This window comes from Necator americanus, chromosome V (assembly GCF_031761385.1).
Source record: "Necator americanus strain Aroian chromosome V, whole genome shotgun sequence".
In the NCBI taxonomy this organism is placed as follows: Eukaryota; Metazoa; Nematoda; class Chromadorea; order Rhabditida; family Ancylostomatidae; genus Necator; species Necator americanus.
The window spans coordinates 14,224,146-14,249,793 of NC_087375.1; the positions used below are offsets into that span (position 1 = coordinate 14,224,146).

At 41.0% G+C, this 25,648-nt stretch overlaps 1 protein-coding gene across 2 annotated transcripts; it reads left to right on the top strand.

Annotated features, from left to right (window-relative positions):
• Positions 1-1,629: 1,629 nt before the first annotated feature.
• RB195_013859 (uncharacterized protein) lies at positions 1,630-24,175 on the top strand (the record flags this gene model as incomplete). Of its 2 annotated transcripts, XM_064203860.1 has the most annotated exons (29): positions 1,630-2,439; positions 2,995-3,110; positions 4,919-5,044; positions 5,876-6,020; positions 6,074-6,234; positions 6,316-6,441; positions 11,056-11,152; positions 11,399-11,593; positions 12,046-12,149; positions 12,198-13,272; positions 14,025-14,112; positions 14,374-14,520; positions 14,586-14,983; positions 15,065-15,676; positions 16,915-17,043; positions 17,098-17,236; positions 19,664-19,773; positions 19,828-19,958; positions 20,332-20,462; positions 20,541-20,626; positions 21,141-21,209; positions 21,266-21,366; positions 21,421-21,559; positions 21,623-21,764; positions 23,190-23,329; positions 23,783-23,936; positions 23,992-24,010; positions 24,054-24,060; positions 24,122-24,175. In XM_064203860.1, 29 exons carry the CDS (start codon positions 1,630-1,632, stop codon positions 24,173-24,175), a joined length of 5,751 nt encoding a protein of 1,916 aa, XP_064059740.1. The 2 variants fall into 2 exon arrangements, with proteins under 2 accessions (XP_064059740.1, XP_064059741.1); XM_064203859.1 differs by lacking the exon at positions 24,122-24,175 and having other exon boundaries at positions 23,992-24,059.
• Between the last annotated feature and the right edge of the window lie 1,473 nt (positions 24,176-25,648).

A 25,648-nucleotide genomic window follows, 5' to 3' on the forward strand; every position in this document is an offset into this window, starting at 1 on the left:
TTTTCTTTTTCCCCTTCCTTTCTTCTTTTCTCATCTCACTACAATCAAGTAAGTGTGAAAGTGGAAAAGTAGTGGCCAGGAGAAGAAGAATGAATAAGATGGAGCAAATTTTTACTTTTTGGTACAAATTAAATTCGCCGTGTACTCGTATTGTCAGCGTTCAAAAGATGTAAATATGTATTGTTTTCAGAAAAACATTGCGGAGAACTTTTTTAAAGTCATTTCAGTCCAAAAAATATTGACATTGCAACATTGCAGAATTTATGCGAGAAAAAGTGAAGGAGAAATAAAGACAACAAATAATAAAAGCAAGGAAATTTATAATCTAAACATCAATTTACAATCGGCGGGAATATCCTGACCAGCTGAAGAATCCAATAAAAAATCCGCAAAGGTGCAACGCTACGCCCCATCGCCGCCTGCGTACAACTTCCAATGAGTCCGCAGTAGTCGTCCTTGCTACGGGACACTGACTCGTAACTCCTTGCGTCGGACCCAAACCCAACGACATACGGCGCCATTATGGGAGGCGCGACCAGAACCTGAGCTATACGTGACCGCTCACGCGATTTTACACAGGTCAGAATTTTTCGATCGTATCGTTGGTTATGAACCAACACTTAAGAAAGCAACGGAAGAAGAAAAAAGCGGGGAGTCGCATAAGCTTCGTGAGAAATGAAGGGTATTTTTAGAGGCACATAGTAGTGCGGTCAGTAGAAGCGTCTGTCATCTCCTGACAGCAATAATGGACCTCGGTTCATCTGAGGAGACTGCTCAGATGCTATTATTTGGCGGTGATGCGCAGAGTTATATTCATTTCCTTTGTTTTTTCTTTCCTCTTCTGTACCAAAACGTTTAACTACGTCTCCTTGCAAAAAAACAACTCATCTTGCTTCAATAAATTAGTCCCATTGCACCCGCCTAACAAGGTTGGCCCAGTTCCGTCCCTCGGGTCCTCCTGACACCTTAATACTAACTGTTCGCACCCAACGCTTAGATATTTGTCCGATTTCATCCCAAAGTCGGAAACTACTGAGGAGTCACTATTTCATTCGAGTAGCCTACTCAACTTTGACCTTTTCTCACTGCATCCTTTCTTACAAGAGCCTGTAGATCCTTAACTGGAGAAGACCAATCATATGGTCCCGGCAGTGTCCCTCTGCCCGTTCCCTCCCAAACTACCTTAAGTACAATCAGAATTTGGTTGCATTGGGCTGCTGACACAGGTGCGTAATGGGAATCCTATAACATATGCAACATATTATACATACAGTATTGTACAAACGAACTAATCCCGTTTTTAAGCTAACTCATTGAATTAAAAATTACTCTATGCATTTTTAGATGTGCCTACTTGTTCATTCTTTTCTGACTTAGTGACTTACTTTTTACTTATTTATTCATTCAGTGGCAACTCGTTTCACATCCCAAACATCAGTGCATTTCGTTGACCGCTCGTTCATTGGTTTCTCGTACTTTTGGTATTTGGAATACGATTCTTACAATCGCATCTTCAATTTACGATTCCTACGTTGACCGTAGGCGGAGCCTGATTGATGAATGTGTGTTATTTCGCTAATGTTCACGTAACACGTAGCGATCGCCGTATTAGCGTCGTCTTTGTTGTGAATGATGAGCTACCGTACGTACTTCAGTGAATCGTGCTCAAATTCGGGCGATTGGACTAAGAGCGACTGTGTGAGTCTTGACGAGTTCTGCTATCCGCTGCCTGCAGATCCACATCAGCTAAGTGGGACGGACGTACTGCTTTTGAGCTCATTTCCAGCGGCTGCTGTTCGCTTAGCAAAGAGCTTGGTGTATCGCAAAGAAGAACTCTACGACGACGACGACGGCGGCGGCGAAATGCCGAGGCGGATTCGTGAGCAAATCCTGGAAGTGACAAAAACCGTGACAGTAACAGAGATCGTGAACTCTGCTCCAGATAAACATCCACGATCGTGTGAGGTGACAGTCACAAATCTCGCATCGGATACCTCCCATCCGGTTTCTGTAAAAATCAGTCATCTGCACGAGCGGCAATCAATCGACCATAATGAAGCAGGAACGCAAACACCGACGGTGACAGTCGAAGAGCACACTTGGGATGCGGTCGATACCGCTCCAGACGGCACGACACGAATCGAACAGGAGAAGCGGTCGAAGGTGGAGCGTATACGACGCAGAAATATGCCTGTCACGACAACTTTTAACCTTCCAACAGATAATGTTATTGATCTGCAGTTCACGCAACCTGTTTTGATTGAAAAACACGATCAGCGACAGCCAAAGGCGCATACATTTGAAACATTCGCAAGCGGACCGGTACATACGCTCTACTACCGGAATTTTTCGGATTCGGACAATCCGTTGGACATCGTTCGACCGACTTACGCTCAACCTGACGTTCTTCAAAGAAGTTCGGTTGTCGATGAGACAGATGTTAGTGCATTTACTCCTTGAGATACTTCTTATAATCATAATTCTAATTTTAAAAAATAATATAATCTCAATAATTGGGTGATATAGGAATGAAAAATTGATTTAGTCAATATTTATTCCTATATTACCTAATTATTAGTCAAAAGTGTTGATTTTTTACATGACGTATACTGTAGCCGAACACAGCGGCTTGAAGATTTGTGTAGGATTAAGCACTGTCCAATAGTATTCTGCAAAGACTTCACATATTCCTGGTTTTGAATGTTTTGTCATAGGAATCATATTTTACGGATTTTCCTCGTTTGTTTATTTAATGGTTTTGCAGTGATTCCTCTTCCAGTTAAAAGAACCATTAAAGTATTAGGAAACGTGTGGAAAATTCTCCCTAAAATAGTTGTAAAACAATCAGCAACATCAATAATCGTTTCTCTTTTTGAATTGAAATTATTTCCAAGAATAGCGTCTAGTGTTTTCAAGTCACCTGCATAGTGTCCCAAGGATTTGAAAATTATTGCAAAAATAAAAAAAATATATTTTTAATAAATGTCCTTGCAGCTCGGATCTATGGCAAGTGACGGATCTAGTGGAGGCAGCATTATCATCCACGCTGACGATAGTTCACCAGGCAGAGCATTGTCAGCCGAGGGCTACTTCACTACTCCTATGAAAAGGTAAGACGTGTCCGAGGATTTCTTCTTCTTACGTTTTTCTTTCACTTTTTTTGTGTTTCTCGCACGGTTACAGGTGGTACGGGAACTTTTTCTGCTTCGCTGAATCGGTTTTACTTACTTCTGAGACAGTTTTTTCTCACCACTAACAATTTTTTGGCAAACATTTTTTCAGTACCTTCTTTGCTTCTTCTCTGCAGCAGGCTTATTCCAAAGAAATTGAGTTTGAGAAATGTTTCGCACTCCACTTTTCCTATTTCTTCTTTGTTTTTCAGTTTTCATCGCTGTTTCAGCTCACCGCTGCGGAAGTCTTTCTTGTTTTTCCTATTAATTTTTATTATACAGTTGCCAGGAGTCCCTCACCTGGGAAGGAAGATGTGTTCAAAGTTGTTTTTAACAGTTTACTCCAAGCTATAATTTCGTTCCTCGTTCTCCGTTCTTTTCAGTGCCAAAACAATAAGATTTGGCTTGAAAGTGCTTGAGAATGCCCTCTTCAGTTGTCCTTTAAGTTACGTCAGCTGTCACTCTGCCAAAAAAAGAAAGATGAGTACATGTGGCTAGAGAAATCGCATGTAAACACCTGTATACGGAAAGTACTGGGCGGGAGGTTTTTTCTTTTTTCTTTTTTTTTTTGGCTGCTGGAGGATTCAAGACAATGCTTTGATTGGGATTTATAATATGATAATGTCGATGGTAATGAATGATTTGATGATAAACATAAGATGTTTTCTACCAGTGTTTTCCGGAGGACTGAGCTTTGCCGAAATTCCAGGAAACCGCTAGACTGAACGAGGTTTTTGTTTAAGCCATTCATTTTTCTTCTGTTAACTCATTTGGAATTCGTAGCCTTCGGAATTTTGTTTGAAAAGAGGCGGTTATCGCTGTGTTCATTAATTTTCATCGGAGCATTTAGTTCTCTAAGGTGCAGATGGTTGCTGGTGATCGAAAAGAACTTGGGACACCTAACTTCCCCAACTACATATGGTTGCATCTCTTCTCTTTTTCTGTTCACCTTCACTTTTATTCGCTTCTTCCTTTCTTTCTCTTCAGCCGTTTCCTGATGTGTTGACAAAGTTCACTTTATATCGTGTTGGTACTAAATAACTTATTAGCATAAAGAACTAATTCTACCATAACAGGATTGTTAGCGTTTCTTAGTGATCCAAAATTCTCTCCAAACACCGCGACTTACTCTCCCATTCCGATTTCCCTGCATTTCAGTTTTGCATTTCCACTGACAATGTGACTTACACCTAGAGTTTCGACTTTTCTGCTGTAATAGTTCGGTTTCACTGACGGTCATGACGTCAGCGATTTTCGGGTATTTGTGATGACCTTCCCTGTCATCGCTCTCATATTCATCATTCGCCATCTAATCATGAAATTTTCTTTGTAAGTTTCCTTTTTTTCTTCTGCTGAGAAACGTAGTACGAGGTACGATGACCATAAAGGTTCCTTTATCTCTGTGAGTTGAGCGTTTGGAATTTCCCTGAGAGGAAAAAAGTCGAATGTTTTTTTTTTGAGTACGTAATTCTGCGTGGAACGTTTGTTTCTGAAAAATGCTAAGAACCGAACCTTTCTACAATTTTTATTATTATATTATTATTTTTATTTTTGTTATTTATTATTAGAATTTTCTTGTTATTTCCTTGGAATGTACCGTCTTCAACGTCCCTGCTTACTGACGCAACTGAATATGATAGATATAACGAAAACATTGCAAACTCAAATAATTTAGTGCACATAAAAATCTCCGTTTATCGGAAGGACTTTTGCCTCAAATCTTCGTCACTAACATGATTTTTGTTCAGCTCAGAAAACTCTGAACCCCTGGAGAAAGCAAATAGCGATGACGGAGTTCCAAAAAGGCCTGAAAGAAATCTGACGAACAATCGACGAAGTCGTTATATTGTGACGTCGAAGGAGGAAACCAAGGAGTGAGTTTGTTGCTCAAAAATAATCGTTATTATTTGAATAATAATGTGTACTGTGTGCATATGCATCTATTTTTTCTATTAGGCAATCTGATTTTTTTTATTTTCATCCCCTCTTAACGCAGCTATATATATGTAGGTGATTATATGGTGCTTTGTATTTCATTTTGCGTTTTCATCGTTAGTCGTTCGCTTCGTTGCGCTTGATCAGATTATGATGCGCATTTTCAAAGTAAGTCTCTAGATTAAATGTTCTAGCCATTAATTTTCAGCTAAAGAAATAAATCTGTTACTCACTAGCATTTTGTAAGGACATTTTGCTCTCTGCTTTTTGGATTTTTCATTGACTTTTTCGTTCTAAAAACCTAGTGTATTCAGTAGAAAACAAGTTATTGGATGACTTTTTTTCAAAATTTGAAGTCTTTTGGGGGAAAAAATCTCTTGCATCAGACTTAAGGAAGGTACTTCAATTCTCATGTTCCGATTTTCTCGTGCAGATTTTTCAGGATTCTCAAATTATAAGTGGTACTAGACAGAAATTTATTTACATATATGACTTAGATGTTGGTTTTAATGTGAACTATAACGTTTATAACTGTTTATATTTTCTCATAAATACTTTTCAAAAATAAGAGCTTTTCAATTTACCAAACTTATTTATTTAATTTATTATTTATTTTATATCTGTTTATTTGTACACCTTTACTCAGCGCACATGTACATCAATTTCCCTTTTTCATCCTACTTACGGTGGAAAATCGCCTGCTTTTTTTCCTTTTCTCTTGCTCTCCAGCAAAAATTAGCTGCTCATGAGCAGGATCTGTTCTCTTACAGGTCAGATCGTGAGCCAACAATCCGGTGGATCTATGCCGAATTTGATCCATCTTCGAAAATGAAAGAGGGTAACGCCAGAAGTGCTGGTGCGGGTGGAGATGAAGTGAAAGGAGAAACAGCGAAAACCTCAGCCAAAAAAGAACAGGTTCGGAAGTCATCCAGTTTGTGAGGTAGGGATTTCTATACCGATGTTTTAAGCTTCCGTGCACATCCAAATCAATACCTAATGGACATGCGATCTTCAACAAAAGCTCGAATGCGACGCGGAGCGAGCATCTGATGTCGGTCACATCAAAACCGACAGCGGTAGCTTCGAAGCGACCACAAAACGCCTGTGAAAGCACTTCATTCATAGCGAAGTACGTTAACTTTTTTTTGTAAATTTTCTCAAGAAATGGTGGAAACCTTCTGAAAGAGAAAAAGCTCTTGCATGGTTTAAGTGATGCTCTCACGGGATGTGGTCCCAGCGTTCGAACTGATCAAGAGGATGTTTTTGAAAGGAGACGTCGTTCGACACCACCATTGATGACATCGACACCGTACACAACACTTGAGCGGAAGGACAGGTCCTCTCATTCGTTCTCATTCCTTCCTACGTTCTTCTAGGTATAACCCTTCCATTATCGCGTTAAAGGCAGCATACCAAGAACCATGATGGAATGTCTCCAGGGAAGGATATGGTTAGAAGTGTAGATCACGAGCACGAACGCGTAAATGTCCTGAAAAACAGCGTGGGAAACGGCTTGCCGACCGAATTTTCTACGAGGCACCTAGTGACGTGCCACAACTGAGAGCGGGCTATTAGAGAGATTCGCGCTCGTACTCATACATTGTACTATTGGCTTCAATAGCCGATCTGACGCTGACCCTCCAAACCTGCTTCGAATTTTCGTGGTTATCAGGTCAGGGTACAAATTGAAATGGGACCATGAACGCTTCTTGAAACCGCAGCGTTTTGAAATGTATTTATGTTTTTCAATTTGTGTGCAAAAGAGGTTTTGGTGAAACTTCATTAGTGGCGTGACGATTCGACAACCTCGTGTTTATGGAAGGCCTAAAAATGATCCGAGGTTTTCGATGCTAATCATATCCCATCAAACTCGTCCTCTCTCCTTGCCAAGCCTTCATAGATATCTGTTTAGACCAGTCACCAGTGTTTTCCTGTTTGGAGTTCTTGCGAAAAAAAAAACCTTAACCCATTATCGGGCCTTTGATAAAGACGAGATTGTCGAACCGTCAGGCAATAAATGAAGTTTCGACAAAACCTCATCGACAAAACAAGGAAACATTAGTCCGGTCACTAATGGTTTCAAAAAGAAAGCCTATCTGATGCGTGTTGTCTGGAGGACAAAGTCCGGGGATTCCTTTTCGTTAGGGTTTGGAGTGTAGTTTTTCTGACGGTATCACAACAAAACAGGAAATAGGAGGCTGCAAAACCAAGAAATTTCGGAAATTCTGTCACTCATGCACTCTGCGCATGGAATTGCCCCATCGGACTTCGGATTTCCACTCAACGCGTTTCCAATTTTTTTTCTGATACATTTACGAGTGCAAAGTCGTCTCGTTAGGAGAACTGATGCAATGACTCTGCTCCTAACGAATCCAACTCATATCGTTTTTCGTCTGATACATGAAAACTACGTTTCGAACCATTTCCATCACTGGAGTGAATCCAATACTGGAAAATTTCTTGAATGTCGTGTTTAATCCTATAGAAAAATGTTTGAAAGCTCCAAGATCTTGTCACGGTACGACGAGGGTCACCGTTTCGAGAATACCGCGTATTTTCCGAAGGTATTCGCAATGAACGACATCGATACAAAACACTTTTTTTTAAAAGAAAACTGAAACGTAACATGTCTTTGGTAATCATGTATGAAACGGAAGAGTGAGAAAGGCAAAGTTTTTTCCACGAGTATGTCGTTTTTGTTTTTTTTCTTTCGTGAATGCCAAACATTCTTCTAGTAGTGTGATTTCCAAAGTCGAACACCGTGAAAATGTATCCGTAATAATTTTTTCATTATACCGACTGAGAACAAGTCAATGAATGACTGAATGAATGAACGAATGAATGACTGAATGAATGAATGAATGAATGAATGAATGAATGTATGTATGTATGAATGAATGAATGAATGAATGAATGAATGAATGAATGAATGAATGAATGAATGAATGAATGAATGAATGAATGAATGAATGAATGATAGGAAGTTTTCGTGGGTAATGAGCATAGGCATTTAAAAAAGGAAAACTTAAAGAATTTGTATATACACGCTTATGTTGGCGTGAAAATATGAGTAATTCTTGAAAAATATGAAATCAGTTAATTGAACTACATATGCGCTCGGAACATTAGTTTTGTTTTGCACGTAGGTACGACTTTATGCAGAAAAAATCAATAAAACGAAAAAAAATCAGTAGAACTTTCAAGTTTTTTTTTGCAGAGGAATTCATAGTGATACTCAGACTTTAAGAGTAATTTTAAAAAAAGAATTTATTGACAAGTACTATTGTTGTAATGTGAGAGACGATATTTTAATCCAAAAGGACTAGTTTTTACTCGATTAGGTAAAAATTTCAAGTTATTTTTTGAATCAAAACAATGTGAGAAAAGAGATGGGTGTGGCGCAGTTGGCATGAGGTTCGGTTGTGGTTGTACCGCCAATGGCTCGAAACCGCACTAGAACCAACCAAGCTTTTCAATCTTTCATCCCTTCGGGATCCATAATAGCTGGGAAGATAAAAATAGCCCTCCCTTGCCTCTCATTTTTCCAAGCTGAAAAAAGCACATGATAATAAGAAGTAGTTCGAAACATTCTTTATATGGTTCGACAGAGCACTTCTCTCTCTCTCTCTCTCTCTCTCTCTCTCTCTCTCTCTCTCTCTAAAAGATAGTCAAATTCCAATTTTTTTGAATACTCATTGAATCTTGGTTTCCGAAATTCTTGTTTGGAAAGACAAGAATCAGCAAAAAATCTTCAGAAATCGGAATATCTTGAACATGTTCAGTTTTTTCCAATGAATCGAGGGGTTGAGGCGACCAGCGCTGCTTGTAAGATTTGTGTTGTACGTAAAGGACAAGAATGAGGCGAAGAGGCATGAAAAGTCAAAAAAACAATACTTGGAAGACATTTAAAAGTGCAAGATAGTGAAACAATTGAATGGTTGGATAAAATTATGTTTAGAGAAAAAAAAACAGTGGCGGGCATGTTTTTTATTGGTTCGCAGGAGTTTTTTTATTTTCAAAGAAAAAATTTCTTGCCTGTAAACCGCCGGCACCGGTGTCAGTCTGTGATATGTTTTCGAGGTAAAAATCCCCGATTTTGAAGTGTGAAGAAAAGATTGAGCGCTGTTTCCAGGTAGGTCTCCTCTCTAAGGCGAGTGTTTCCTATTCTCCACTTGACATTCACACTTTAAAGATCCGGACAGAAAAGAAAGCATAAAATTAGAAAATCTGCATAGTAAAATCTTGTATTGTGATAAATTTCTTCTCAAATAGAACATTGCGGAAGTATCCCTTATTTCTACGTGTATTTTTCACTTTGAGTGGAAAAAAGCGTTCGCAACTTATTCCTCAACCTGATGAATAGTGACAACATTGTGATTAATACTGTTTGTGGATATCACTAATAATATGAAAAAACACCTTCTTTCCTACTCGTCCTTCATTCTTGAGGTACGAAGAAGATCCAAATCATACTCACCAGGATATAAAAATCTAATTCTTTCCTTATCACACAATATTTTTTCACTTGAACTTCCTCGATGTAAATATTTATCATCCCTTTCGAATTCCTACCGGTTTAATGTTTATGAATACGATGATCAGTCACCATCAATTAATCTCGTTTCCATCAGCAAAATGTTTACTTGTGTACCTGTAACAATAATTTGTCACATGGCATGTCGTACAATATAAATTTCAATGAAAACACTCATCCAACCAGTCGAGGCGTAGTTCTGATGCGTGACGGTTTGATATCAGTGCGCTCTGCCGAACATGGCCTCGTGCGTAAGCGGCGTCCTTTTGTCTCCTCCCTTGAGACATCAAGTTCTAATCAATATGTACATACTGGTAATCAGTTGAAAATAATGCAGCCCGTAGAAAATAACTTTTTTTCCTCGCATACGTGTGTTGCCATTTCACAGCAATTTGCATTAGGGTAGCAATGAAAAAAAAAACAACTGAAGGTATCCTGGATATTCGTATGAAAAAGCAGATGTCCAGCGGTGAGTCACGTAGATTCGTTGACGTGTTGCGATCCCAGTCGCAGAAGCTTCAATAATCAAGGAATCATCCAAAAATTCCCAGTGTTCGTTAATCGCAAATGAATTGTGTTCCATCACCACAATACGAAAGTCCGCAGAAATTTGCCCACCGGTCTAAAATTATTGAAGTTTGCTTGGGATGTGTTGCCACACCCATCATTCTCGCCTGTTCTTGTGTCCCATCAGATTTCCACTTGTTTCGCTCTCTTCAAACTCCTTGCGAGGTATAATATTTAATTCAGGTAAGGCTGTGAATCAGTGCCTTTCTCAGTCTTTCCCCAATAAAGCCAGTTCCTCCTAGGAACGAGAAATTTTGAAGCTCCCTTAAAGATGGAGAAAGATCGTCGATTAAAGCTGACAGTCAATAAATGACCTTCGAAAAACATAGGAAAAATACGTCATGACTTTTACTACAACCAAAATCGTGGAATCTTGCGTCACAAATTTTCTTGAACTTCTGCGGTATCTACAAGGGAAATCTACCACACCCAAATCCCTCTTTGACGGCACTGCTCATCGACGGAGTCAGAAAATATCCGTGTTCCCTTTTTTGCAGGGAAAATAAAGCTGTTATAGCAATGCGGGTTTGAAAAAAAGATAAGTTTATGGTTGTCGGTGAACATGATAGAAAGATCTTGAAACATGACAACAGCTAGGGCGATGTAACAGCGAAAAATCTGCTTCTCTTGTTTTTTGCGGCTCTTTTGACTGTAAAATTATCCCGACCGTAATTTTTGACGTGAAGAATTCGTTTTTCTAGGAGACAAGGTCTCGGCTGTAGGAGGTTTTCTCAGACAAAAACGAGGGACGACCTTGGTTGTATAGTGTACTGAATGAATTCAAATGCCAACTTTTTTAGAGTCTTTGAAAATCGTTTCTCATTTCTAACGCACACTTCTTTTTTGCAGATCCAGCGTGGACATCATCAGTGACCGTAATGAATTGAGACAATCGCAATCATTCCCAGTAATACGTTTGGAAAATGGCTCTGATATCGGTAACAAGGTGCATCGTTTTTCTGCCTGCATTCCGTTCTCTAATTTCTCCACATATTCCCGCTGTTCCCACTAATTAGTGTCGACGGTCGTTTCGGGACGACTGAGAAAAGTTCTCTTCATCAATTACGTACTTGTCGTGTTCGTACACACCCTGTTCCTTTGATTCAGAACCATTGACATCCAATAGCCCTCTCCTTCTCATTCGTTTGAAGTCATGTCACGCCGACGGATGCGACAGATGCTCCTGTTGCAGGAGAACGACGTGGGCCACGATGAAGTTGGTGGTGAACTGGTACCTGCATCGCCTCGTCGAGTTCCGTCGTCGCCGATCGTTGTCCTCAACCAGAGCAGGAAGAGCAGCCTCGACCAACATTTTAATTCCGGCGAGCGGAGACGTCGCAAATCCACTGTCACGGACATCGACTGGTTTGCTGCCTTTAAGATGAAGGCCCGTTTTAAATTAGTTTTTTTTTGTTGTCGTTCGCTAAGTCATCTACTTTTCGCACGTTTTAAGATAATGAAGGAAGAAATCAGTGTAGTTTTTCTAGAAAGTTTTTTCTCTTACTCCCCGAAGATTGCATGAATAATACCAAACAACCATTCTGTTTACGCTGCTCTGATTTATCTGCACTTTATACCGTCGATATTATTAAACTAAACCTCATTCATGCAGAAATTCATCTGAATACACCCGAAAATGCAAAATCGATTCGAGAACGAAGACAAATCAAAATAAAAACTTTGCGAATGCCTTGGGGTAACCTTTTTAACACTGATCGTCTATTTTTCATGATCGTTATTGCTATACATATATTTAAAATGGATACACAGGGACCGTGATCACTATTTTGGTTCACAGTAACACTGATGTCTTGCTGATTATTGATAGTGCCAGTTCAGGAACCTTCCACACCTAACTCTCCGGGCTGTGCATTCGTTCTGGATGTGATGAAGCAAGCCGACGCCGCCGGTGAACACACACATCCACTCTACGAAACGACCAGGTCTGTTCTTTCTGCTCATCTCCTTCAAGAAAAATTATTTTTTTCTAGGCATCACGTGACGGAGGCCCCGAAGCCGGTCGAAATCGACATGGACGAGATTTTCTGTGTCAATTCCGGCAGCACAGATACGAAATCGTGTCCGTGTAATGCGTGCTACCTCACCAAGCTCAGCGACGACGAGAGAACAAGATTTCTACGAAGATCCTCGAGAAGGAGGAAGGTGCGTCCAGCTGAGAAGACCATGTCGCAGCCACCAACATCCAGCAACAATGTACCAACAATGGACATTTCTCTGGACGAGGTATTTGAACCCCACAGAGCATCGCGAAGTGCTGCGAGCACGAACAGTGAGGACGAGAGGCATGCGAGCAGAAGCGTGGAAAACTCAGGTCCGCTATCTCCAGAGGATATGAAAAACGCCAAGAAAACAACTTTTTGTCCGGAGAAAACCACTTCACTGTCGTCTCAGAAAGAGAAAACAGAGATTAATCTGGATGAGATTTTTCCAACAACGAATTCTTGTGATGGAAACCTCAGAGAACATAAAAGAAAGTCGGAGACCACCCAGTTGTCTTACGAAAAGGCGTTCGCAAAAGAAGTGGAGATGAGTCCAGAATTGCAACAACAGCAAAAACCATTCAATTGGGTAGCAGCGCTTGTTGGTACCAACTCCTCCGATTTTTCAGCGAATGAGACAAAAACGGGAGTAGTTCGTGCTCCCAGAATCGAGTGCAGTGATGCTCATATAGATGTAGACGTCAACAGAAATAAACCTGATGACTTCAGTAGCGTTTCTACCATAAGTTCTACGGAAATCAACGGACGAAGTTCTCCCTCCAACGGGCTCGAAGGAACGGAAGATTGGTTGCATAACATTGTAAAGTCGGAGAAGTCTGAGGAACAAAAGACGAGCATCAGTGACGAAGAAAAGCCATCCGATGTTAGCCGGAAAATGACGTCAGCTCAACAATTATCAGACGACTTGATGCAGACAGTCTTCAACCGAGAAGGCACAAGTAGTGGATGTGATGGTAGAAAGTGCCGCTGCGCCGCCTGTACGATTGACATTCGAACCGCTCCGACGACGAACGGAAGCGGGCACGGCGAGCACACGAGCGGAGAGGTATTCGCTTAGATTCTCTTCTCTTTTCTTTTTTTCCTGGAATCAAAAATAGTGGTTTTTTGGCATTTTATCCTCATTGACTGCTTGTTACTGGGTTCTTTATGAGATCTTCCGTACATAAATAGTAATAGAAAACTCAAAAATAATTAGTCATTTTAAAAATTAACTGAATATGAGTTCACCTCTATCAGTTCTTTTACAACATCCCACAAAAATTAACAAATTTTTGTTAATGATGTTTGCACATGAGTGCTTGGTTACTCGTCATTTTTCACTAATTAGCAACTGAAAAAGTTAGTTCAAATAAATTTTTGGCTGAATTTGAACTGAATTTTTTCTAAGCACTGCCATTTCTTCATAAACGAAACTGAAAATAATCAGTTTTGTGTTTATTAGAAATGTGGTGTTGAACTGACTAACAGGATTGGTCGCTCTGCCTGTAAAAAATTTATTATTTATTGAATATTTTCAGACTCTTTACTTTTTTCTTAACTCATAAGAAATGCCTGAATAACATACATACGTCCAGATCTACGTACCTTTGTAAACTTTCAATTAAAACTCTTTTCAGGAAGGGATCACAAATAACACTTTTGTTGCGAGGAAAGGTCTTCACCTTAAAGCAGAACTTAGAATACTTAGTTGCTTCAGTGTTTTTATTAATAAAAAATTGAATAACTGAGTAATAATTAATTATTGAAATTAAATTAATATGAAACATTTTAGATTTGCAATGGATTTTTATCGTTAAGGTACATCGATCAAAAAATAAAGCAGCAACGTCAATTCAAAAAGACCCTGCCACTTGTTCGAAGGATAACATCGAAGAAAAAACCTCGGGTTCGTGCGATTTCCGGTTTTCTGTTGTCCTAGAAACTCGCTTGAAATATGTAGCAGCAGTGAACTTATTCATAATCATGATGAAGTTAGAAGCGCAAAATTCCCACGATAATAAATGTTTAGATTGCTAGAAGTTTGAGGAAGGAAAAGCATGAGTTCACCCGGAGTATTCTCCATAAAGATTGAAAATTTCCTCAAATTTTTCTTCCTCAAAATCGGTCTCACTCTCGACAAAGAATTATCCTTCTCTTTTTTTTACAGATTCCTCTTCCAAAGTTTACGGTGACCCGCGAGATCCTCCTGATTCCAATGAATCTGAAGCAATCCACTTTCCACCTGGCCGTACAACACTGGTTGGCGACGTCCTAAGAAAGCCAAGTATCCTCGAAGAAACTTCATTTAACACAGGTTCGCTGTTAGTCACTTGAAATTGCGCCGTAAGTACACCTACTTATGGATTTCAATCGTTCCAGACCACTTGTCATCCATAAGCGATGTTTCGAAGGCATACGTACACCGTTTGACTCAGCTCAAATCAGAGCTCGATCTGGAGGAGAAGGACAAAAACCAGGGGCCTTCTGTGAGCGTGCCGAATTTGAACCCTCATGACATCTCTGAGCACGGTGGAAACCACATGCCCCGTGCTACGTTTTATTCTGCAGAACCGGATAGTTTGAGTGAGGAGGCTTTGAAACGCGAACCAATAAGCGATGAGGCGTTGATCGACGCAGTGTTCAGCGCTGTGTTCGAGGGAGAGTCAAGTGAGATGACGAGCTTGGGTGCCGCTTCCTCCTCGCAAAACCTTCTTGCTCCTGATCGACCTTCCACAGACGAAGATGCTGAGAAGAACCACGATAAATCGGAACCAGTGGTGAGCTCGAGTTTCGATGACTGGTACGATAATCCGACTGTTCCACCCTCAGAAGATAATGAGGTAAACGATTATGTTGAGGAGCTGCTCAACCAATCCATGGACGAAGCGATATTCTCGGCGTCAAGAAGTTTGCGGAAACACGATGACGACACGAAAGAAGAAACTCTGGACACTCCTGAGAAATCAAGTGACAAGGACCAGCAGGAGCAACTCGATTCTGCACCTGTAGTGGACTCTAAGGAGGGCAGTGGAGAACAGGAAAAGGATGCAATCATGGAGGCCGTGTTCACCTCAACGATCGACAATCAGCAGTTCATGGAATCTGTTATCTCGTACCCAGGATCAGCTTCATCATCCAGAATTACCTCGTCGGCGACTACTCCGGGACCTAATAGGTCTCGAAAAGACTCTGAGGTCTTTTTTGCATCAAACACAGGCCCAGCTCCTGAGGGCGATGTCACCTTCGTATCGAACGCGAGTGTCGTCATGAACAACACGCATTCATCGTCCGAAGGTGAATTTGATGAGGATTATATCATAAAATTAGTGTTCTCGGAGAAAAACGAGGAGGCAGTGCCGAAAGACGGAGCGCCTATCATAGAAACTCCACGGGAGCGAGTGGAAAAGACGGTGAGACCTCCTCCAGTAGAAGATCCAAGTGAGTCGGCCATTGTCTCGGCAAATTCAGAGGTGGGTTTTGTAGAAATTTGATTAAAACCACTTCTCTACAAATATATTCGGCATTTTCTTTCTCAAATTTCGGCTCTTGAGGCTCTTTTTTTATACCGCCTCGTGCAACCCAAAATTTCCCTTTTGTCGGATTTCCTTACCTTTCCTTCTTCTGTCCTTAAAAACTTAAGGGAAGAAGAAAGAATGGTTTTTAAGATTTTTCTTACTAAATGTTTGGTTTTCTGTTACACTTCCTTCATGTTCACCGGTGCTACAGCAAAGACACCAACTTCCAGGGTTTCTCCCTAACACGAACACCTGGATCTCTACTCCTTATCGAGTTTCAGCTAATATTTGAACATCCACGAATTAATGAAATAAAATGTTCTTTATCTTGAATAACGTATTATTTCCACTTTACAGTATCACTTAGCATATCTCATGGTCCACTTTTTCCACTTTTTTTGAAGTTAAAGCCACTTTACTTTGTGTCATTCAATAATTGTTTTGTTTTATTTATTTTAGTAACAGAACTACTACAGAAATTCTACAAGTTAGTAGGATCGAAACTGTGCACTCACTCGCCACAACGCTTCAAACTCATATTTTTTGACGGGTGCTATTTTCTGCTGATAACTTCAGGGAAAAGAACACTTTGATAACACTTCCAGAAACGCTGATAACATGGATCTCCGAGGCCAATTAAGAATCAATTACCCCATTCCTATTATTTCCAAGTCCAAATTTTGATTTTTTCTGCAGATATTTTCATGAATTGAGCATCTACTTAACAACTGGAACAGATGTGAAGCCAAATCCTCATACATTCATCGGGATTCGCAAAATTCTATCTTCCTCCTTTTGTTTTCTTCTACCATCCAAAAGACCAACTTATTGTTTGTATCCATAGTTCATGAAGCCGAGCTCGAATGCACGTTTACATTTAGAATGACGCGAATCGTCGAACGCTCTTGTGTTTTGTTTTTCTCGGAACAATCGATAGTAGTCAAAAGCCAGAGTAAACAGAGCTGCGATTTGCGTTACAACCGCTATTCTCCTAGCATTCTTACAAAGCTTCACATCATAGTGTTGAAGATCCATCGTATAACACCCATTCCTCCTTTTAGTCGCCATAACCATTCGTTTTCATTATCTCCTTTTTCTGAAACTCCCCGCCCTCTTCTGACGCCAGGTTTAGAAACGTTTTCACAGGTTTGTGCTTCTGTTATGCTGCTACTACAACATTTGAAATGTTGCAGATCGATAATCGATCGCTGTCACCAATGGAGAACGACATGGACGGGAAAGCGGACGAGGAACTTCTGGAGGTTGAGGTTTTCCCGGGATATTTCCACATAAAGGGGAACTATTCGCTAGTTGTCGCTAAGGTGGGCAAACTTGAATTTGTTGGATGCAGCGTCGGGAAGCTTTTCTTGCTTCAGGGTGATCCTTTGGGAGTTCTGCTCGCAGACGTCCACTCGAAGGGATCCTCCTCGTCCCTAGATTTCTCAATTACACCAAAGCTACGAAGAATGTTGATACAGTGTTTCAAGGAAAAGACTCGGCCTAACATAGAAGGAGGTTAGTTCTGAGAAATGCCGCATGGTCCTCCTAAATGGTGAGCTCAGCTCGGATTAAGCACCTTTGAGTAGCGCCCGTGGGTGTTTTCTTAGATTTGCAAGACTTTCTAGGCACTACACAAATATGAGAGCTGCACGGAAGTTCCTCATACAATATGGCTGGAACCCTTTGAGATAAACGCAGATTTCCTGTAGAATAACATTAAAATCTGTCATTTTACGAATATAGACTAATTAAAAGACAAATTAATTACATGGATTAAAAAACACAAAGAAGAACAAGCAAGGTTTCAAAGCAGTGACTCCGGTTTTTTGTCTTTGAGATCCTGAAAGTTAAATCGCTCGGTACAGGATCGATAGGATCGCTTTCAAACTGCCACCTTTTCGTAATATTTTTTCTTGCCTTGCACTTAGCATTTTTTTCTAGATTTCAAATGTCAGCACGTGTTTTCCATCATCTACTTCCGATAACTGAGCTAAACCGGTTGTAAACTTTGCCTTCATTATTTTATCATAGCTCCAACGATTGTAAATATTAGGAACTCATTTCTAGAGGTCACTGTCCCAGATAAATAATTGCTGGCAATTACCTTTTTTCAGTGAATTATCTTCACTTTTGAATAACACTTCTTCACATTTGGAAAATTTAAATAAAAACCTAGACCTTCCATTAAAAAGCAGAATACCAAGAAATTGATGGTGTTGAGGTCTTTACACGAATAAGGATCGGGGTGTAGCTCTCTACTGTATTCGTGGCCACGCTTAAAGGCATCACCCCACGAATCTGAAGTGGTGCAGATTTCAAGTGGAGTATTCGTATACGAGATGGGAGACTACGGAGAGGGAGGTGATTCCGTCCATTTCTTTGCGGCGCCGCACAAGACTGGCGCGCTCCAATCGAACCTCTTGTACAAAATGGTGCGCCAAAACGAATGAAGCCGTATCTTCCGGGCCGTTTTTTACGGCAATTAGGAGGAAATGGACGGAATCACCCCCCTCTCCATAATCCACGATCCCGTATACGAATACTCCACCTGAAATCCGTACCACCTCAGATTCGTGGGGTGATGCCTTTAAAGGCAGCAAAGGGTGATTTCGTCCATCTCTTTCTAATTACCGTAAAAACGGCCCGGAAGGAAAATGCTGCGCCAAAACGCCCGAATCCGTATCGTCCGGGCCGTTTTTCATGGCAATTAGGAAGAAATGGACGGAATCACACCCCTCTCCATAATCTACTATCCCTTAGGAGAATACTCCACCCGTACCACCTCAGATTCATGAAGTTCCGCCAACTAATCCAGAAAAAGAGGGGGCAAATAGGCCTTGTTGCACCAGTCCCCCCACGATGCAACTTGTTACGCAATAAAACGGAAGCAGCTTCGTTGTCGTCCACCACCACGCAGTTTTATTCAAAAAAGATAAAGGATAAAGTTGCTGGCGTTAATCAATCCGCTTGGGATGCGCCCCACGCTCACTTCAATTCTGAATCGTTTGAGGTTTACGAACGTGTAACTGGCCTATACAATGACTTGCGGTGGCCAGCCGATGTGTCAATTCGGTGCTTTTATCCTCCCAGACAAGTCTGGTACCAACTAATCGACCCTGGGGGGATGAAAGGCTTGGTGAGCTCTAGGGCGGATTCGAACTTCCGATCGACCGTGCAGGCAGAAGGGACCTCTAACCGCTACACTACATCAGCCCAATTCATTTCTTAGTCATCCAACTTGTTTCTTTATTCCGATTTATTGCATTTGCTTTTAATTGCTATATGAGCTGTACTAGACAGAGACTGGGGTCATTGTCGAGAGGGTATTTTATGTGAGGTGGTTGTCCTGAACCTGTCCCAAACGCACAATAGCAGACACGCTACAGGCAAATTGCTATCGGCCCACTACCTGTAATAAGTTGCACTGTTGGGAGCACCGGCACAAGCAAGGCTTCACACTCCTTTTTTCGAATAAGGAAAAATCTAACGTGCTTAAGCTCATGATTCTTTTCTTTACATCCCTGCCCCCGTCAACTCGCTTAGAGACCCAACATCGTCAATTTCGTGATTTCTAATACAAAAAACTTGCGATTATCTTCTCTCTTTTTTTTGAATCCAGGGAGAAGAAATACATAGTTTAGGTATTAAAATTATGTAAGGCATTAAAGAGGTTCCAAAATGAGTCCCATCTGTTACTAGTCGAAGTAGGAGCTAGTAGATATGTTTGTCCAGGTGGCCCCAACCCGCGTTCAGTGGCAAGACCCACAAACATGGTCGAAGACCTTTGTCAGCGACATTTTCGCGACAAGTTAAGCGCTTTCTCTTCCTACTTCTCTGCGCTTTCCCTTAGCCTAGTTGAGGACGCGTCGCGGTTTCTCTTTTAAATATAAGTCCCCCAAATGACGTTACCGAACTAAAAAGTGCTCATATAAGTGTTTTAAGCTGATATGATCTGTTATCGAGCTCGAAACCTCCTTACCGAAGAGGACGTATCGGATATTGTGTACACTATGATGGAAAAAAACCGCTTCAACGCCGAATCGAATCCAGAAGTGAGAATCTATTGAAAACTAGAGACTTTTTTTGGAGATATCGTTCTTCTTTAGGGCAACATCAATTTTTGCACGGCAGAAAACAATCTCTGTACGAAAGAAGTGATGGAACAGTTGAAGAGCAAAGGTTTCTCTCCGGACGAATCTCATCTGATACACTATCCCCCAGCTGGTGGATACATAAGGTGACCTTTGTGTACATAATTGAGCATCCATTGATCAATACCGTAACGAAGAACAGTTTTGGTTTACAGTTCACAATACCTTATTAAGTATCATCACCATGTAAATGAACAAAAGAAAAACAGACGGGAATTGTAGAACTGGCTTCTCGTAGCTGCGCGCCACTTTTTACATATGTTTATATGACTATCGGTTGCGGAAATCTTAAGTGAGAGCGCGCTTCCGAAGAAAAAAATAAGTGTTGCTATGTTTTTAGGATCAACATAAAAAAATGAATCCGGTCAATTGAAGATAAACATCTGAGAAAAATATGAAGATGATCATTTGTTTACATTACGGTCGGCCATTCTTACTACAGCCGGCAATTTATTGCAGCACTAAGCAAGCAGTGGCTAAGTACATGGCGGAATTCATGTCCATCGAACCGCCTGAACAAGAACTAGTGATTCTTCCTTCCTCCACTTCTGGATACGATATGTTATGTCATTGCACCTGTGAAGCTGAAGGTGACTTCTGGACAAACAGGGAAATTTCCTAAGAACCATAGTAGAACGATTGCTCAAACAAAAGAAAAACATCTTCAGATATTGTCCTGACAAGCGTTCCTACCTACGCCGCTTCGGTGAGAAATTGCGGATTTCGTGCTGAATGCAGAATTCGTCCTGTTGAGGTGAGGCTGTTTCTTCAGGATTCTCTACGGAAGTTAAAGAAATTACTTTTATTGCAGTAAACAGTATATAAGGGAATAAATTCGATATCAAATTATATCCTTATATGCTTACAAATTTTTGCCTAGAATCGGTTCTCTTGCCCACTCCTTGCATTTTAATCCCCAATTGAGCAGCGAAGCTCTGATACTTTATTATTCCATTATTTTTCTCTTATTCATGTCATTAATTTCATATTAATCATTTATTTCATTACTGATGTACTACAGTCTGTTTAATTTATTATGTGTTTACATTTTGTTGTTTCTTTCATTATTATATTATTTTATTCTTTGGTACTTGATATTGTATTATTAATTATTATCAATTATTTATTTTATTGGTGACACAGTGCCCTGTTTTATTGTTTATTCATTTATGTTTCGTTATTTATTATATTACTACTTCATTTTAAGCTTTCATTATATGTTCAAGTCCAGGTCGGGTGCAATATTGATACACAACAGTCTGTTCTAGATGGATATGGAGTCGCCCAGGCTGGACGTTGACGCTTACCAGAAACAACTGGATTATCATAATGCTAGGGTTTGGACTCCACTTTTGCATTCGCTGGTGAATAGAATAGAAATCAAAAATTTTAGGGGGCTATCGTGGGAGCTGTGCTCATAATCAACCCGCACAATCCTCTAGGAATAGTTTTCCCGCCAGACGATGTGCTAAAGTTATGCAATTGGGCAACAAGGTTGGAACACTTCGAAATTTGCTTCCAGCTAAGCACCTAACTCTTTCGTTCCAGGAATAACCTCGTGGTGCTTGTGGATGAGTCGTTTTCGTCGTGCGTATTCGCGCCTGATTCATCGTTCAAGAGTTTTCTTAGCTACAGAAATCGATTAGAAAACCCCGAAAATGTGATCTACTTGTGGAGTTTGAGCAAGGTGAGACTTTCCAACATCATATTTTTATTATTTCATTTGTTCCTATAACGCAAGAAATTCAAGGACTTCGGCGTTCCCGGTCTGAAACTTTCCGTTGTGCAATCGTGCTGTCCGAAGTTGATCGAGTCGCTGGGCACGCTCGAGCGGATTCATCCCGTTTCAGCAGTAGCACAAGATGTCGCGGTGGCGATTCTCACGGATTTCGGTTAGTGAATCGACACATGTAGTTGTCGATGTTATGTTTGTGGGAATGATGCAGCTGTGCATGCGATGAGCCTTTCACCAGTGGAAAACGCGCCGCGATCTGAAGTATAAACATGAGTACTGAGGACTATGGGTGCGACTGCACATTCTGCCTGGCTTATGGAATCTGGAAACGTCTTCCACTCTCTCAGTACTACAGACTGGTTATTATAGTATAATTTGCTCACTCGGAGGCAGCATGCATCCATTCTGACGTGGTGAAGGAATAGCAGAAAAAGCAAGAGTTGGGTGAGCGGATTTCGGTAGTCGGTAGTTCCGCTCATCTCCCCCAATCGTCGTAAAAAAACTGCGAGAAAGACGACCTTTTGGGACGATTAGGGGGAAGTGAGCGGACTGCGCTCATTTCCATAATCTACAACCCAAACTCTACGTTTTCGCTGGGATTTCCATTTTCCATGTCAATTTGAAAATTAACGAGATTGTCTGTTGTGTTTCTTACCCAGAACCCAGAATTCAATACCCAGAACTATAGTAGAGTCAAAAGGACATGAAGCAGGGTGCAATTGCGTATGCGGCTTTTCTCAAGGCGGCGCGGTGGAGCGTAGCGGTTAGGATCGAGTGAGGACCCCTCCTAACACCGCTCATTGCTGTAGTTCGTGATGGTTCCACCTAGATTCCAGCTGCTGCCTCCACCGTGCCGTTTCGAGGGCGTACGCAAATGCCCTGTGCTTTATGTCGTTTTAACCCAACTATAAATTGAGACTAATGCCGACCGCGAAATTCTGCAATGTTTGGTGACTTCCGATTAAAACATTCACAAAATTTGCACATTTTCGCTTTGAAAGTCGCATGGGACCTGTACACTCTTGAGGATTAGATCAGACACCTGCAGGAAAAACATTTGTGTGATTCATCAGCAACGATCTATTGCCTCCAGTTCAAAAATGTGTGACTCAAATAATTACTCAGCGTAGAAAAAATTCTAGATTTCCTTCTTTTTTTGAATTCCGAGGAGCATTCAGTTATTTATTTTGTAGACTTGGTTTCACTCATTCTTATTTAAAGGCATCACTCCACGGATGGTACGGATTTCAGGTGGAGTATTCGTATACGGGATGGTATATTATGAAGGTGATTCCGTCTATTACTTCCTAATTGCCGTAAAAAACGGCCTTTGGGCGTTCTGGCGCACTATTTTCTACAAGGAGTTCGACTGGAGCGCACCAGCCTTGCGCGGTGCCGCGTCTTCTGGATCTTTTTTACGGCAATTAGGAAGAAATGGAATCACCCTCCTCTCCATAATCTGCTATCCTTATAAGAATACTCCACCTGAAATCTGCACCACCTCAGATTCGTGGGGTGATGCCTTTAGGGGCAAAACTTCCTCCTCTCACAAACGTTATCCCAGACTCATCGATATTTTTAGAGTGGTTGCGGAACTTCCATGACACAAAACTGAAACGGTTGTCAGCTCACTACAAGTATGTAGCTGATCACCTTCGTCAAATGGCTCTTTCGTTTTGTCCAGCAGTAGCTGGCTGCTTCGTTATGGTCGACTTCAGAAAGGTAATTACTTACTACTTGACTATGCACGCTTTTCGACATGAGAGAATGTAGTACTTCTGAAAAAAATTATTTTGCTGCTAATTTGGGCGGGCGATAGTTGAATTGAGCCGGGAATGTAAGCGTGTAAGAAGAAAATGAAAATAAAGAACTACGAAATGAGAAGAGCATACAGTTTTTGAACAAAGAGACTGAAAAATTTTCTCTGAGACATATCATGGAGTTTCAGTCTTCGTGTGATCATTAACGGCGCAGATAAGATCTCCTGCAGTCTGATACTTAAATTATCCTTACTCTTACCATGTCAAACAACGACAACTCCGATGATGTAGTTAGAACGGCCTGCCCAGGCTATCGAATAGTACTGAGCCCCCAAAAAGTCCATCACGTCTTGGGAATCGCCAAGGAACTTGTGTCGCTGAGTTTCTGGCGGATCCGTAAAATGTGTTGTTACAGCACCTGCGCGCTCAGACCTTCGCGGATGAATTGTCACTGTTTCAATCGCTGTGCGATCGAGGAGTAATGCTGACTCCCGGTCAACATGTTTTATGTCAACAACCCGGATGGATGCGTCTTGTGTTCAGTTGTGATAAGAAGGAACTGATTGAAGGTATGCTGTCCGGTCTGAAGTAAGCAGATTTCTTCTAATCCTTGATGAACTGAAGGCATTAACCGAATTCGGAAGTTCTTCAATTTGGAAATGGACCAGAACGAAGCGGATATTGAGTACTGAGGTTAGTACCAGTATCAGGACACTTTTCTCGGTGATTTCGTTGTTATTAGCAGTGTTTGCAGCAGTGTCTTCCGTTTTTGCAACATGTTACGAGAAAGCATATCGTGTTGTATTGAAGTATACTGAAAGACATGTATCAAGAGTGTGCATAAAGATTATTATTTTTATCTTTCTGTTGCTAAATCCATTCAATCGCAGTAATTGCTTCCAAGACAGACGTAGCCAGCCAGCTGTAACGAAGTAGAAAATTTACCTTTCTATGGAATTTCTGGGAAATAGTATCCATTTAGTAATTAACAAACCTGGATACTTTTCTGAGCCTTATCCTTCTTACCGTTCTCTTTAGCAGTTTTTTCAGAACTTAAGCAAATGTTTCTTTTGCTTTTTGTTTACTTTCATCTATGAGTTCTTCACAGGTTCGACGACAGGAACCACGACTTTTCGAAGTTGCACTTTTGATTTTGCTTAGCGTGCCGCATCCCTCACTGGATTTCCCCAGTAGCTTGAGAGGCTTCGTCGCATCAGGTCTCAGCTCGTTGGCGATAATGTCCAACGATGCCGCCGGTCACTTTTTTTGCCGAGTGGGACAATTCCCGACGATATTGGAGGAAGTATTATTCAAAAAAAATAATTACGATGATTATTATTAACTTATTTATTGAAAATTTAATGTGTTCTGTGAATTGTTTCTGGAACACAGGACAATGCAGCCGGAAAAAGCCGCCAGAGCGTCGGTGTGTTAATGGGTGAAGTGTAGTTGGGAAGAGGAGTAGAAGGGGGAGGTATACTTCAATGCTGCTCGAATCGACTTGCACTTTACTACCACTTCCTGCAGCTCAAGAACCGTTCTTAACTAGCGAATTTCTTTCCCATTTGCATTTGCAGGAAAATTTGAGGAGACAGTATCTCATCAGTCTACAGGTCAGTACAGAAAGTGAATAGCTCAGTCAGTAGGCGGCTAAAACCTAAGCATTTGTCTTAAACGGTCTATGAAGTGGAGGCTAAAACCTCTAAGAGGAGAAAGGAAGTAGAGTTGGAACTGCTATCTGTTCTTACTTTACAAAACTCCCCAAACAGGCTCACTGCAAGTGAATAGCTGAGTCGTACCATTTGTACTTTCAAAGAAACCTAAATGGGTACGACAGAAAGCTATAAAATGGGACGAGATGGGTTCTACAGCTTAGATTTGGGTGCCGCGGTGCAGTAGCAGGACACAAAAATCCAAATGAATTTGTCAAGAAGTAAATGAGACTTATAGCTATGAGATCTGCATTTCTTGCATTTCACCACTGAGACATGGCTTCTCTGCAATCTGCAATTAACAAATAAAGGCATCACCTCACGAATCTGAGTCGTATATTGTGGAGAAGAGGGTGATTCCGTTCATCACTCCCCAGTGTAAACGGATGACCCCGGAACGCTGTTTCTCACGACGGCTTCTGTTGACCCTTGCGCCCCGCCCCCACCTGTGATTCGTCGAAAACCCATTCGGACGAATCGCAGGCGTCGGCGGTGCGCAAGTGTTTGCATGCAACAAAAGCCGTCGTGAGAAACAGCGCTCCGGAGTTGTCCGTTTACACTTATACAGG